The sequence below is a fragment of the Leptonychotes weddellii genome, chromosome 1 (assembly GCF_054177405.1).
Source record: "Leptonychotes weddellii isolate Sample4059 chromosome 1, ASM5417740v2, whole genome shotgun sequence".
NCBI lineage: Eukaryota > Metazoa > Chordata > Mammalia > Carnivora > Phocidae > Leptonychotes > Leptonychotes weddellii.
The window spans coordinates 26,417,989-26,431,721 of NC_138369.1; the positions used below are offsets into that span (position 1 = coordinate 26,417,989).

At 42.5% G+C, this 13,733-nt stretch overlaps 1 protein-coding gene across 1 annotated transcript in view; it reads left to right on the plus strand.

Annotated features, from left to right (window-relative positions):
* The first annotated feature begins 6,397 nt into the window (after window positions 1-6,397).
* SNTN (sentan, cilia apical structure protein) overlaps window positions 6,398-13,733 on the plus strand; it is a 14,823-nt gene continuing 7,487 nt past the window's right edge. Inside the window, exons 1-2 of the mRNA XM_081803124.1 lie at window positions 6,398-6,613; window positions 8,969-9,003. Coding sequence (XP_081659250.1) covers window positions 6,504-6,613; window positions 8,969-9,003 — 145 coding nt within the window. The 5' untranslated portion in view covers window positions 6,398-6,503. The remainder of the gene's footprint in view (window positions 6,614-8,968; window positions 9,004-13,733) is intronic.

Below are 13,733 nucleotides of genomic sequence, written 5' to 3' on the forward strand. Positions count from 1 at the left end.
AGTATTTAAATAAGCTAATGTTTTGGGGCGCCTGGGTGGCTCAGTCGTTAAGTGTCTGCCTTCGGCTCAGGTCATGATCCCAAGGTCCTGGGATCGAGTCCCGCATCGGGCTCCCTGCTCAGCAGGAAGCCTGCTTCTCCCTCTCCCACTCCCCCTGCTTGTGTTCCCTCTCTCGCTGTGTCTCTCTCTGTCAAATAAATAAATAAAAATCTTTTAAAAAATAAATAAATAAATAAATAAATAAATAAATAAGCTAATGTTTCTAACACTGCAGAAGAACTTTGCTTCCAGAAAGGCAGAATAGATATATCTTCCCTAATCCTCCTGCTAAGTACAGCTAGAAAGCCTGGACATGAACGTAAGACAAACACAAGTCTAAAGGTGAAGAAAAGAAGAAAGATCTTCAAGGGACCTCGGAACGCAAACAACAGAGCAGTGAGTTCCCTGGGGTTTCGTTTTGTCTCATGTATACCAGACCGGGTGACAGGGAAACCACCCAGCCACCCCAAAACACCAAAGGACACAAACAGAAGAAGTCCCAACAAAAGCCTGCTCTCTCTAGCCAAAAGGATAGGAAAGAGACAACCTAGCAAGACAGAAAACTTTTAGAAAATAATTGCTCTACTCCAGCTAAACACAATTACAGAGATATTATCGAGAGAGAGAGAGAGAGAGAAAAAGGGCACACGAGCAGAGGAGAGGGGCAGAAGCAGAAGGAGAAGCAGGCTCCCCGCAGAGCAGGGACCCCGATTCGGGGCTCAACCCCAGGACCCTGGGGTCATGACCTGAGTCGAAGGCAGATGCTTAACCGACTGACCCACCCAGGCACCCCTAAAATTTATATTTTATAACAACCCTGTGTTCTTGCCTATAATCACGACTAACAAAAGAGGATTTTGCTATATATGTAGGTCTCATCGCCGTTTACACCAGCTTCCCACTTTGGCAAGATCAACCAGGAAAAAGGGGAAAGTCCTAGGGAAGGGCCAGTGCTGGTGGCTGCAACAACAGTCCCATCTAAAAGCTGGGTTGTCGGGCACCTGGGTGGCTCAGATGGTTGGGCGTCTGCCTTCGGCTCAGGTCATGATCCCAGGGTCCCGGGATCGAGTCCCGCATCGGACTCCCTGCTCAGCGGGGGGCCTGCTTCTCCCCCTCCCTCTGCTTCTCCCCCTGCTCATATTCTCTCTCTCTCTCTCTGTATCTCTGTGTCTCGAATGAATAAATTTAAAAAAAAAAAAAAAAACCTTAAAAGCTATGTTGTCATTGCCTGGCTACGTAAGATACTGTCTCAGCAAGAAAGAAAGTCAGTATCTGGTCTCCTTTTACTGCAGAAAAAGAACAGAGCTGGCTACCGGATAACAGAATTAGATCAGGCCTTGAAAAAAAAATCACTACAAGTTATCCCAATGCCCAGAGCCCATCTTCCTAGTTTATTCAACAGAGTTTGTGGGAGCAAAATTGAAGAAGAACTTGGTAAACTAAATTATTCCTATAAAGTTCCCATTGGAAAAGAAAGGATCATCTTTACGAATAGAATTAAAGACACATTTAGTTGGAGAAGGAACTTCCTAAGGCACATTCTTGCCTAGTGGAAGGAAGAACAGCGCTCAAAGACGAGATCAGAGCATCGGTAGGTCAATGAGCTGAGTGGCATTCTGCCCTCAGCTGTGGGACCACAGGGGTGCCTGGTGCCTGAAGACAGGCAATGCCTTCCCTGATTGTGGCCTCAAACTGAGGTGATCCAAGCTTCCTTCACTTCACTCTTCAAGTGAATTCATTTGACAGAGGTTTTAATAAACTTTATGAAGTAAAACATTTTTATGTATGTATACACCCATGGGACCACCTCCCAAGTCAAGATGCAAAACATTTTCATTCTCCACAAAAGTCCCCTCGTGCTGCTTCATAATCACTCTCTTTTCCAAAATGTAACCACTATTCTAACTTCTGTCACCTGAGATTAGTTTTCCTTGCTCTCGAACTTCATATAAATGGAATCATACAGTCGATGTACTCCTTTTTTGTGTCTGGCTTCTTTATCCAACATGTGGTTTGGAAGTTTACTCATGTTTTTGTGTGCATTTGTAGTTTGTTCTTTTTTATTGATGAGTAGTATTTCAAAGAGTATAACTGAATAGCCAGTATGCATGAAAAGGTACTCAAAATCATTACTCATCAAGGGAATGCAAATTGAAACCACATTGTGATACCAGAATGAACAGAGCTTTAAAAAAGCTGGCAATGCCAAGTGTTGGTAAGGATACAGCAAAACTGGAACTCATATATTATTGGTGGAAGTGTAAAATGGAGCGATCTTTTTTGGAAAAGTATTTGGCAGTTTCTAAGAAAATTAAACATAATTTATTCTATGACCCAGCAACTCTATTCCTAGATATACAACCAAGAGATATGAGTACACACATACACAAAAATACTGGTAGAAAAATGTTCATAGCAGCTTTATTCATAATGGTCCCAGAATGGAAACAACCCAGATATCCAGATTCATAAACTGTACTATATGCAAATGAAGAGTTTTTGAGGTTCTACTGTGGGCAAAACATACCCTTCCTCCCTGTCATCTCTTCCCTTTCTGGGCATGACACCCTCTTCTTAGGGATCCCATTTCATCCTCAGTTTCCCCTGAGAGCAGGGAGGGAGCGTTGGACACTACGTATCTCCCAGGACCACATATATCCCCAACGTTCCCTCGCGTATGTCACATCCTAGATTCTGGGTCACACGGTAGTCAACCAATGTCCAATTTCATAAACATGTCCTGAGCAGGATGCTAGACCCTGGGAGGAAGATACAAAGATAATGAAGATGTAGTCCTGCGGAGGAGATATTGGTTGAGAGCGTGATTCCTGGCTTCAGAGAGACCTGGGCTTGAATCCCAAATCATATTCATGATGTGCTCCCAGGCAAGCCCTGATCTCCCAATCTGTGTAAGTCACCTGCACAATGCAAATGATAATAATAGTGCCACCAAGGGAGCTTTCTAAGAACTGCATGTGAAGTGCGTAGCGCAGCGTCCCCCCGCACTTAGGAAGTTTTAAATCAATGCTATTGACGACGATGATGTTCACCCTCTAGTGAGGAGAAAGGATAAACCATAACTAATTACATCATTCAAAGCAGATGATCACAAGTGTTAAAATAGAGGTAAAATGTGCTTTGGAGAAATAGAAATGAGAGGCTAATTTGGGCTAGAACACTCTAGTAAGGTTTCTTGTAGGATTTATAGACAGCTGATGGTCAGCTGCGGAAACAAGGACCACAGCTAATGATCAAATAGTGCAGTGACAGGCAACAGGTTGTAATAAAAAAGAGCATTAAGCTTGACACCATACAGCCTTAGGTTTGAATCTAGCCTCCCTCATTTATTAGCCATAGGATTTTGAACAAGTCATTTAACACCTCCAGGCTTCCACTCTATCATCTGCAAATGACGGCAATTCCTATGCCTAGTGGTTGTTGAGGAGAAAAGGAAATATTTATCAAATACGTAGCACACCACCAGTTACTCCAAGCACACAGTTTTCACAATCACATTAACGGAATGAGAAACTCCGAGTCCACACACACAGCTCCTCTTGGGTGAGGCTGGTGGTTCTTTTCAAAAAGGCAACGTCATGAGCAACCTGGTGGCATTTGCCAACAGCAATGCCTCTCATGATGGTTATAAGACACTTAGAAAATCTGGCAGTCCTTTCAGCCAGGAAAATGCACACGTACATAAACATTTTTACATAATTTGAGAGATTCTGAGACGCCCCAAAATGTAATTCATGGAGCCCCCAAGCTTCCAGAGCCCCCAGTGACTTAGCACAAGAAAAAAGCATAAGCCAATGGTCAAAGGCAAGTCTCTTAGAACCTCACTCCTATGATCTGCTGTTTATGATTGGCAGAATAAGAAGCAGGTGGCAGAGCAAATCTGTGAGCAAAAGCCTCTCCTCTGATGACATTTTTTTCTCACTCAAATAGTTTATCAAAGCTCAGCACCATTAGCAGCATGCTGAGCATGCGCTCCCTCAGCCTGCTCAGCTGACATGCAAGAGCCCCGGCGCTGCTACCTGGGGAGGGGTCTTGTGTGTGCATCGCTAAGTCCGAGTGGCATCATTTGTCAAACTCGTGCTGGCAAGCCACACCTTTCCTTTCCCCAAACCGATACGTACTGAGGTAGGTTTCTCAATCCTGTGCCACCCTCATATTGCCAAAGCGCCAGACTGACGGAGAGATTTTTTTTAATGTTTTTTTCCAGATGGTTTGGCCCTGTGTGTAAACAGCCTAAATGTTCCATGATGTTATGAGATTCTGATTTAGGGAAACATAATGTATTCTCACCTGAACTGTCGCCAGATGCTGCTGCGTCTTTTTGAGAATGCCATTGATGATCTTCTTCTTCCCCTCCCCCTCTTCTTTCCCTCCTCCTCCTCCTTCTGCTCCTTCTCCCTCCTCCTCCTCCTTCTCCTCTCCTCCTCCTCCTCCTTCTCCCTCTCCTCCTCCTCCTCCTTCTCCCTCTCCTCCTCCTTCCCCTCTCCTCCTTATTTTTCTTCTTCTCCTTCAGCATCATCATGCTGAAGAAATAGCCCCACTCTCTTCCTGCTTTGCCTGATCTCTAGCCATGGCTGCCTCCCTTCAACCACAGCCCTGTGAAGTGGCCCTTGCTATAAGAATTCAGGTGTCACTGGGCTCCATAAAACAATTTCTTCTCCTTGCGTCTTTGGGACTAAGGATGCTAACAGTCTCTTATTTTTGCTACACTTTGGGTGCCTCAACATCCATGCTTAAGTTTCCTAACCCCACCCACTGAATAATCCTTTCATGGGTGTCTCTGGAGCCATCTGAGTTAGATTCTGCATGCCGCCAGGACTCTGATGACAAGGTCATCTCTAACATCATCTTCTCTAGGACTATTATTTGTTGGCTGCTCCTCACGTATCACTGTGTTGACTGCTTCACCAAAATTAACTCACTCAGCCTTCATAGTAATTCCATGAGGAAAGTATTATTTTGCAGGTGACAAAGTAGACCTAGCAGTTTTAAAGATCTTATTCCAAACACAACCAGTAAGTGGTAGAGTCAGAATTCCAACTTAGACCTTTCTACGGTAGAGCCTCTTTTTGAACACTACCAACAATTCTCCAAAATGGTCCATGTCAGAATCATCTGGAATGTGTGTTACAGATCCAGATTCTGGGAACCTACCCAGAGCCCTCTGTGAGGAAACCAGCTCTAGGTTTGAACTTGGGCAGTGAGATTAGCTCAGGGTTATCATCTGATCCATAGGAGATAATTGCACAGACTAACTGACAATCTATGGGGGGTGGGCTGACATTAAAACTCTGACCAGTATGGAAACAGTAATTAGTGAGGACAATCAAATTCTCTCTCTCCCCAGTTTAAATGAAAAATGCTAAGGGAATTAGTCAGGGGTAGAGAGAGGAGAGAAAAGAAAACCCATAAGGAGAAGCAAGCAATGAGTGACATGGCCATATGGTACACAGTGACCAGTGAGGCAGTTATAAGATAGCAGTGTCCTGGAGCCAACTTGAAGCCTGGACAATGGCTATTCTTAGCTTCTGTTGAGATCTGTCTCCTCTCACCCATCAACTCACCAGTGATCTAAGTAATTGTTGGTCATGTCTTCCCTGAACTAGACTTACCTAAGTTGATACATCCCCCAGTTTTTACAGAAAGAGTTCTAAGCTAACACAAGAGAAGTAGTCTTCCCACCAGTCTTCCTGCATTTACACTGTCCACCTCTATAAACTGTTATTTGCATTGAAGCCAGAGTGATTTTTCCAAAATGTAAATCTAACTTTATTACCCCCCTCGCTTAAAATCCACAAATGCTTTCCCATTCTTTTGACAGAGTGAAAATCCCCTACTGCGGCCTACAAGCTTCTGCATGGTCTTTTACACCATGTCTCCTCTTCCTCCTCAGGTGGAGCTTCACTCCCCGTCAGCCTCTCTGGTCCAGACACATTGACCTTTACCTTCAGTCCCTCCTGATCACCACCCTCCTGATCACCTCCTGCCCCCAAGATTAGTACAAGCTATTCCTTCTGCCCACCATGTGGATCCTTTGACCCTTCATCTACTTAACTCTTATTCATCATCAAACATCACTTCCCCAGAGATGCCTCCCTGATCTCCCTGACTGACACCAATCTCATAGCATCCCCTTGCATGGTACCATTCATGGGTGTGATTTTTTTCATATGATCACTTGATTAATATCTGTCTTTCCCACTAAGCTGTCTGTGATCAGGGCCCATGTCTGATTTTGCTCACTGTTGTGTCTCCAGCACCTTGTAGAGTGTCTGGCCTCAAATATTTGTTGAATGCATGAATAATTTAATGTCCACAAACAATAACACTAGCAAAAGGCTCTTCTAAAAGTGCCTTATATAGTTGTCATGGAGTGAAAGACTATAGTAACAGTGGGCAAGAGACTGTTGCTTAGGAAGGACCAACACACAACAGACGACGAGAGTATGTGTGGCTGTATGCACAGTAGCCGGGACCAGGCACTCCACTTGGAAGGGGACCCCAGTCTTTCTGCAGCCCCACCATCTACTTTAGCACCTAGGAAAATGCCCAAAAGGTCAGTGGCACATGGGTGGCTCTCCTTTACTGAGTTTCATTTAAGCTTGCAGGTGCATTTCCAAAGAGTTCATGTCAACTTGCTGGTCAAGATATTGCAAGTTTGGTGCTTAGTACCCACCTCAATCCACCTTTAAGTTAAATTGGAGAAACAAAGGGAACAAATGGGCAGCTTTGATTATAAACTGAAAAGATGATACAATTAACACAAACATCTTTGATTGCCTCTTGAGAAACATTTGTAAATCAAAATTTGCAAGGATTTTACCTGTACAACAAATTCTTTCAGACTATCCATGGCAGAGGAAACTGTTTCATATCATTCAAATGTGTCAAATTATAGCTAAAAAATTAAAAATATTCTTTTTCATATAATTTTATTTAGGAGATGTACTGTGGTTCAAAAAACTTTTTTTTAAGATTTTATTTATTTATTTATTTATTTATTTATTTATTTATTTATCTGAAAGAGAGAGACACAGCGAGAGAGGGAACATGAGCAGGGGGAGTGGGAGAGGGAGAAGCAGGCTTCCCGCCGAGCAGGGAGCCCAATGCGGGGCTCGATCCCAGGACCCCGGGATCATGACCTGAGCTGAAGGCAGATGCTTAACAACTGAGCCACCCAGACGCCCCCAAAAACTTTCTTGAACACTTAACAAGTGCTAGGTGGTACTCTGCTAGGTGAGGGGTGGGAGGTTTTGAGATAAATCGCATAGCTCTTGCTCTCCAAGGCCTTACAGACTAATGGAGATTATGGCGATAGAATATAACAGCCAAAAAAAAAAAAAGAAGAAGAAAAGAAAGTAACACGAGCCCTGTTGCAGGTACATTGTATATGCAAAGTGAAAAGAGAGCACATTGTATAAGAAAGAAAATAATGGTGCAGAGTTTCTAGAAAATCAAGGGAAACTCACCAAGGAGACCATAAAAGACCTAAAATATCATAGAGTCCTTGGGGTGCCTGGGTGGCGTCCAATGTTTAGTTGTGGCTCAGATCGTGATCTCAGGATCATGAGACCAAGTGCTGCGTGGAGCCCCACACTCAGTGTGGACTCTGCTTCAGACTCTCTCTCCCTCTCCCTCTGTCCCGTCCCCTGCTCTCTCTTTCTCTCAAATAACAATAAATAAATCTTTAAAAAAATATCATAGAGTTCAGCTCCCTAATTTCACAAATAAGAAAAATGAGCCCCCCCCAGGTGATGAGGTCTTGATTAGTTAATGCCAAATCCAGATCTTGAACCCAAAAGTTTCCTTTAAGGAATTTTCAAATATGTAACCAAGTATTATTGTTCTTACTGGCTTTCTCAAAAACCATTCCAGCCCTTGTGGGTTGAAATATCAAGCAAATTTTAATCTTCCGTTTGTAAGGGAGCAAGATACATCTTCCGGCCTCCCATCTGGCCCCTTATCCAGTCTCTTTCTGATCCATCAGGTGAAATAACTTCCGCAAAAACAAATCTGACCATGCCATTGCCCTTTATTGATTTGCCTCTTTAAAATCTGTTTTCTGCATTAGACTTTAAGCCCCAAGAGTGCAGGAACATGTCTCTATTAGTCACTGATGCATCCCCACCCCCCAGCTCAGTACCTAGATTCTTAGGTAGGCTAAGCTACTGGAATAAATAAATAAACTTCAAATCCTTAGTGTTTTACGAACCAAGAAGTGATTTTTTTTTTCTTTTTTGTGTGACAGTATGGAGCCAGGGTTCCAGGTCTGTGGCAGATTTACTCCAGTAGCCATGTAGGGACCCAGGATGATTGATGCTTGTGGTTTTAACATGTGGCTTCCAAAGTGTCCTGGATAATTTCTATGTTAGTCAGGTGGAAATGGGAAAGAACAGAGAAGAGCTTACATGGAAGGTGACCACACTTTTCTATTCCTTTTCCATTGGAGGGACTTTAGTCCTGTGTGACATAAATGCAAGAAAGACTAGGATGTGTGGGCTCGACACACTTGAGCACTTCTTTGCTGTGTGGCAAGGAGAAAAAGGGGTTTGAAAGATGACGATGAAAGATGATGTTCCACTAGAAGTTTCGCTGAAGGTTTACTGAAAATAAATTAATTTTTAAATCATTGTATTGCTTTACTTATTTTTTAAGTTAATTAATATCATGTGCAAGCAGGGAGAGGGGCAGAGGGAGAGGGAGACAGAGAATCCCAAGCTGACTCCACACTGAGAGCAGAGCCCGACATGGGGCTTGACCTCATGACCCTGAGATCATGACCTGAGCCAAAATCAAAAATCCCACCATTAACAGACTGAGCCAGCCAGGTGTCCCTGTACTGCTTTACTTTAGATGCAGAAATGAATACCCAAGCTCCAAAATCATTATGTTTCTCTCATTTTGTTGGCAGCGTTTCAATATCGAAACAACTGGCTTCAATTAAAGGTAAGACATGGGGTGACTGCAATGTACATATTTCTCCTCTGCCATGATAGCACACAAAGAATTAAAAACAACAGGACATCAAAGAATGCCAGAGATGTGAGAGAACTTGTGGATACATTATCAAATATTCATCATGTTCTTTTTAAAGATTTGAGAACCGAGGTCCAATGATAGGAATTAGTTTGCCCAAACTTAGCCCATGCGAGGCCAAGCTCAGAACGTGGATCCTCTGACTCCTAATTCAGGGTGCTTCCCACAAGCCCAGCTGCCTCTCTATGGGCAGCATCTTCAGTATGTCCAGAGCAAGACCATCAATATCCAATATCAATGGTCACTGGATTCAGGATGCAATCAACCCCCAATGGCCTCTGTTGATGGAGTGAAAACACAGTGTGGCCAACTCTCAAAATGTAAATATTTGCCCTCAACATTCAATTTTATAGGTAAAATATCTTTAGAGCTAAAAATATTGCCATGGAAAGAACAATATAAGAATAAAAGCCACTCATATACTTGGATCATTATCTAATTCCAAAATCTGTGGCTTTAAAATGTTTACAGGGTAAGAAGCACAAATGGATATTTACTATATTGCAATTGTTTTTCCTCCTAGATGGCTGGCCAACGTCTCCAAAGGAGACTCTGTATTTTTACTTAAATAAATCTCCATCATGAAGAAACTATTATTTTTATACTATCACAACAAGAAACCTATGATTTCTGTTTTACAATTTACACGATTCTGGATACTTTTGATAAATATTCCACCACATGGCTAATACAACTTATCCCTTCTGGGAGGTTGAGGGGGGTTGTAACTCTCTCCATCACCCTCACTGCCCCTGAACACACACACACACACACACACACACACACACACATACCATTCCTAGCACCAGACTCCTTACATTAGACAGTTGGGCCACGTTTATTCCCATGCCTTGAAAAAACATAGGATAAACATGGTTCATCTACCCAGAATGTGTTTTATTCAATGGCAAGCAGTTTTAAATGTTATCCATTGAAATAAGACAAGGACAGAGCTTGGAATAGAGGTCAGTATGAATCCCCATTTTCTCTGCTGGCTGCTTGGGTCTGTGCCCTTGATTTCTTGAGGGTGGGAATAGGGGATGAGTACATATTTGCCTCTAGCATCCAAAGCAGTTTTGTAGCAGGGAAGTTTGAAAGACACTATCATGTTGGGAAAACTACTGACCTAGAGAGAAAAGAACAGAGACCTGGTTTTTAGTCCTGCCACATACTACCTCCGTGACCTTGGGCAAACCACTTCTCTCCGGCAGGTCTTCATTCCTCCATTTGCAAAAATAACTAATATTAGGAAAAGTTCTAAAACGAGGTGATTCTGACACCTTGCCATACTGAGAGTTGGTTTCTATTACACGAAAGTGTCAGGAACTCACTAGATCTAACGTTTGGAGCTGGGTGCCATGTTCCAGGGCAGGTGAGGGGAAAGAGGCAGAGGATGGCTCTGACATTCCAGTCAGCTCAGTGCAACACACATACACGGAGGCCTACAACACGCCACGGCCTGGGGATGAGCGTAGAGATAAATACAATGTAGTAACTGCCCTCGGGAACATCCAGTATAGCAGCCACCAGCCACATGTAGATCTTGAGCACTGAAGTGTGCTGTAAGTGTAATCGGTAAGTCAGATTTAAGAGACTTAGTAGAAAAAAGTGTAACATATCTCAATAATTTGTTTAGATTGATCACATGTTGAAATGATAATATTTCTGATACATTGGGTTAAATAAAATGTGTTATGAAAATGATTTTGTATGTTTCTTTTCACCCTTTTAATGTGGCTAGCAGAAAGATTAGATTGTCATTATGGCTCACATGACATTTCTTTTGGACAGCTCTGATCTAGAAGGAAATTTAGACAGATCAACCGTGTGTTAGTGTGAGGGTTATAATAAGTTTATGTTCGGGGAAATAGAGAAACACAAGGGAGGGACCCGTTGCCCAATCTGGAAGTTTGGGAAAGAGTCCTACAGAATATACTGCCTGAAAAACACTACAGAAAGGCCATGCGCATCATGGTGAGGGACCAGATGGGCTGTGTGACCTTGAGCAAGCTACTTACCTTTGTGAGCCTCAGTTTCCTTATCTATAAAGTGGCGATGATGCGTGAACGCACCTCTGAAGGCTGGTGTAACAGTTAAGTGAGTCAAATCCTGTGCATCCTATGGAGGAATGGGTAGCATGTAGAATTCTAGCTCTGTAATCGTTCACTACAATTGTCTTCCAGAATGCAAGCACCAAATTAAGAATTACTTTCTTGATATTGCTCACTGTTCCATCCCCAGAACTAGGACAGAGCCTGTCAATAAGTATTTGCCAAAAAATACTTGTTGGGAGAACAGAGTGAGAAAGGGACTACACACAGTTTAGTATTATTAAACCATGAAAAGTGAGGTAGGAAATAACAGGAGAGGTCGACATGAAGTGCCCGATTTAACACCGTCTCCAACACGCCCCTTCCAGAGGCAAGAAAGCTGATAAAAGACGCCAAAAGAGAAACACTGACCCCTTGGGTTTTTAATAGGACTTAGCCCTTTATAATATGCTTTCACATATTTGCTCACAACTCTGTGAGGCAGACAGGGTAGGAATGAAAAGGCAACATGCTGAGTTTATTAAGGGAAGAACCCAACCATAAAAACAGGAAACCAAAACATCTCACAAAGTATCATGAGTGTTGGTAGGACAACCAGAGCACCCTGTTATCTTTTAGTTGTAATATTTTCTAGCTCAGTTTTTACCATGAACATATGCTATTTCATAGTCAGGGAAGAAATGCCTGCTGGGTTTAAAAGAATGGTGGAGAAGGGAGAGGAGTTGGCTTGTCCAGATGGAGTCCCCATCTAGATTGCAGATGGACCTGAACTTCCTGGGGGGGGCTGGACAGTGTCTGGATTTCACAGCCTCCGTGGAGATGGCCTTACAAAGAGATACTCCAAAGTGGCAGGTCTATCTATGGTCTTTGAAGTCAGACAGACTTTCAAATCCTTTGTCTGTCACTTCTGAGCAATGTGACCTTAAAACTCCTAATCTCTCCATGTGTCAATTTCCAATATGTAAAATTGAGACACAAATAGTACCTACCTCTATGGGTTTTACTAAGCATTAAATAAGATTATGTTTGAAAAGCATCTGGCACGGAGTAAACAAGGAAGGTGTCTGTCATTATTTGCAAACTCACTCATGGCGTGCAAATATACCCCTTCCTCACCAGAAAGGCAGATCCTGGAGACCCAGAGGGTACTGTCCCCCCATGGCCCAGTAGAGCAGCTCATACTAAAGACTTCCTAAATTACTCTTGGTTATTAATTAATAAATCAACTGGCCAAAATTACAGAAGGAATATTTACCTCTTAAAGAATTAAGGTATTTCCTCTAAGCAATTTGTTCCTTAAAGACAGAATAAATAGAGTTTATTCTTTAGCCACTTAAATTCAAGGTTACCCCCTTATAGCATCCCACCACCTCAAACATACACACCCCAGGAAAAGCGGGTAGACACAAGCTAGAAGAATATGCTCATTTCCTGGGATTTTGATGAGCAGCAAAGTGTTGGGTAATTGAGGAGAATCTCAATTCTATCTATGGGTTTCATGGATATGGCAGAAACGAAAGGAAGAGGAGGTTAAGGATCGGTGGTTGGGGGGGAAGAAAGAGCTAAAAATCAAATCCAAAGAAACAGGGAATGTTCTGAGGCTGGAGCTCTAGGTTAGACGGAGGGCCAGCCACTGGACAAGCAGACAGAAGTGGGAAAGGTCAGGCACAAGCCATCGGCAGTAAGACTGAGGATCAGAAACTAGGGAGGAAATCAGGGAGTAAGAAGCTGAGGACACAGGTTTGGCAGACATTCATTCAACAAATATATGTGAAGCACCTACCATGTGCCAGGCTTTATTCTAAATATTGCAGGTTCCACAGAACACAAGACAGGAAAAAAAAAGAAAGAAAGAAAGAAAAGAAAGAAAAAGAAAGAAAGAAAGAAAGAAAAGAAAGAAAAAGAAAGAAAGAAATCTCATTTTCATGAAGCTTATGTTTTCCCATGAATTCAAATTCAAATTCAAGCTCTACCACTTACTGTGTCCTCAGCAAGATCACATCCTCTCTTCATCTATAAAGTGGTATGATGATGGAGATACATACTGTTCCTGAACCGGAAGAGTCAACATAGCAAAGATATCAATTCTCCTCAAATTTCTCTTAAGGCTTACTGCAAGTCCCATATATACACAGAAAGGAAAAGGGCCTAGAATAGCCAAAATATTTTGAAAAAGGAGCAAGTGGGGGACTTGCTGTCCCCCATGTTATGGTTTACTATATGGCTACAGGAATCAAAACAGTGTGTTGTTGACAGAGGGTCAGATACGCAGATCAATAGAACAGAATAGGGAACCCAGAGATTGACCCATACAAAATGCCCAACTGATGTTTGACAAAGATGCAGAAGGATTCAGCAAAGGAAGGATAGTATTTTCAACAACAGATGCAGAAGCAATTGGTCATCCACGTTAAGAAAAATGAACCTCCACCTAAGTCTCATACAAAATGAATTCAAAATGGATCGTGGATTTAAATGCAGGCCATAAAATTATAAAACTTGTAATTTTATGTAGGACAAATTTTCATAAGAGGAGAAATTGATAAATCAGACTTTATAAAAGCAGGAAGGGAAAAATGAAGGGGGGGG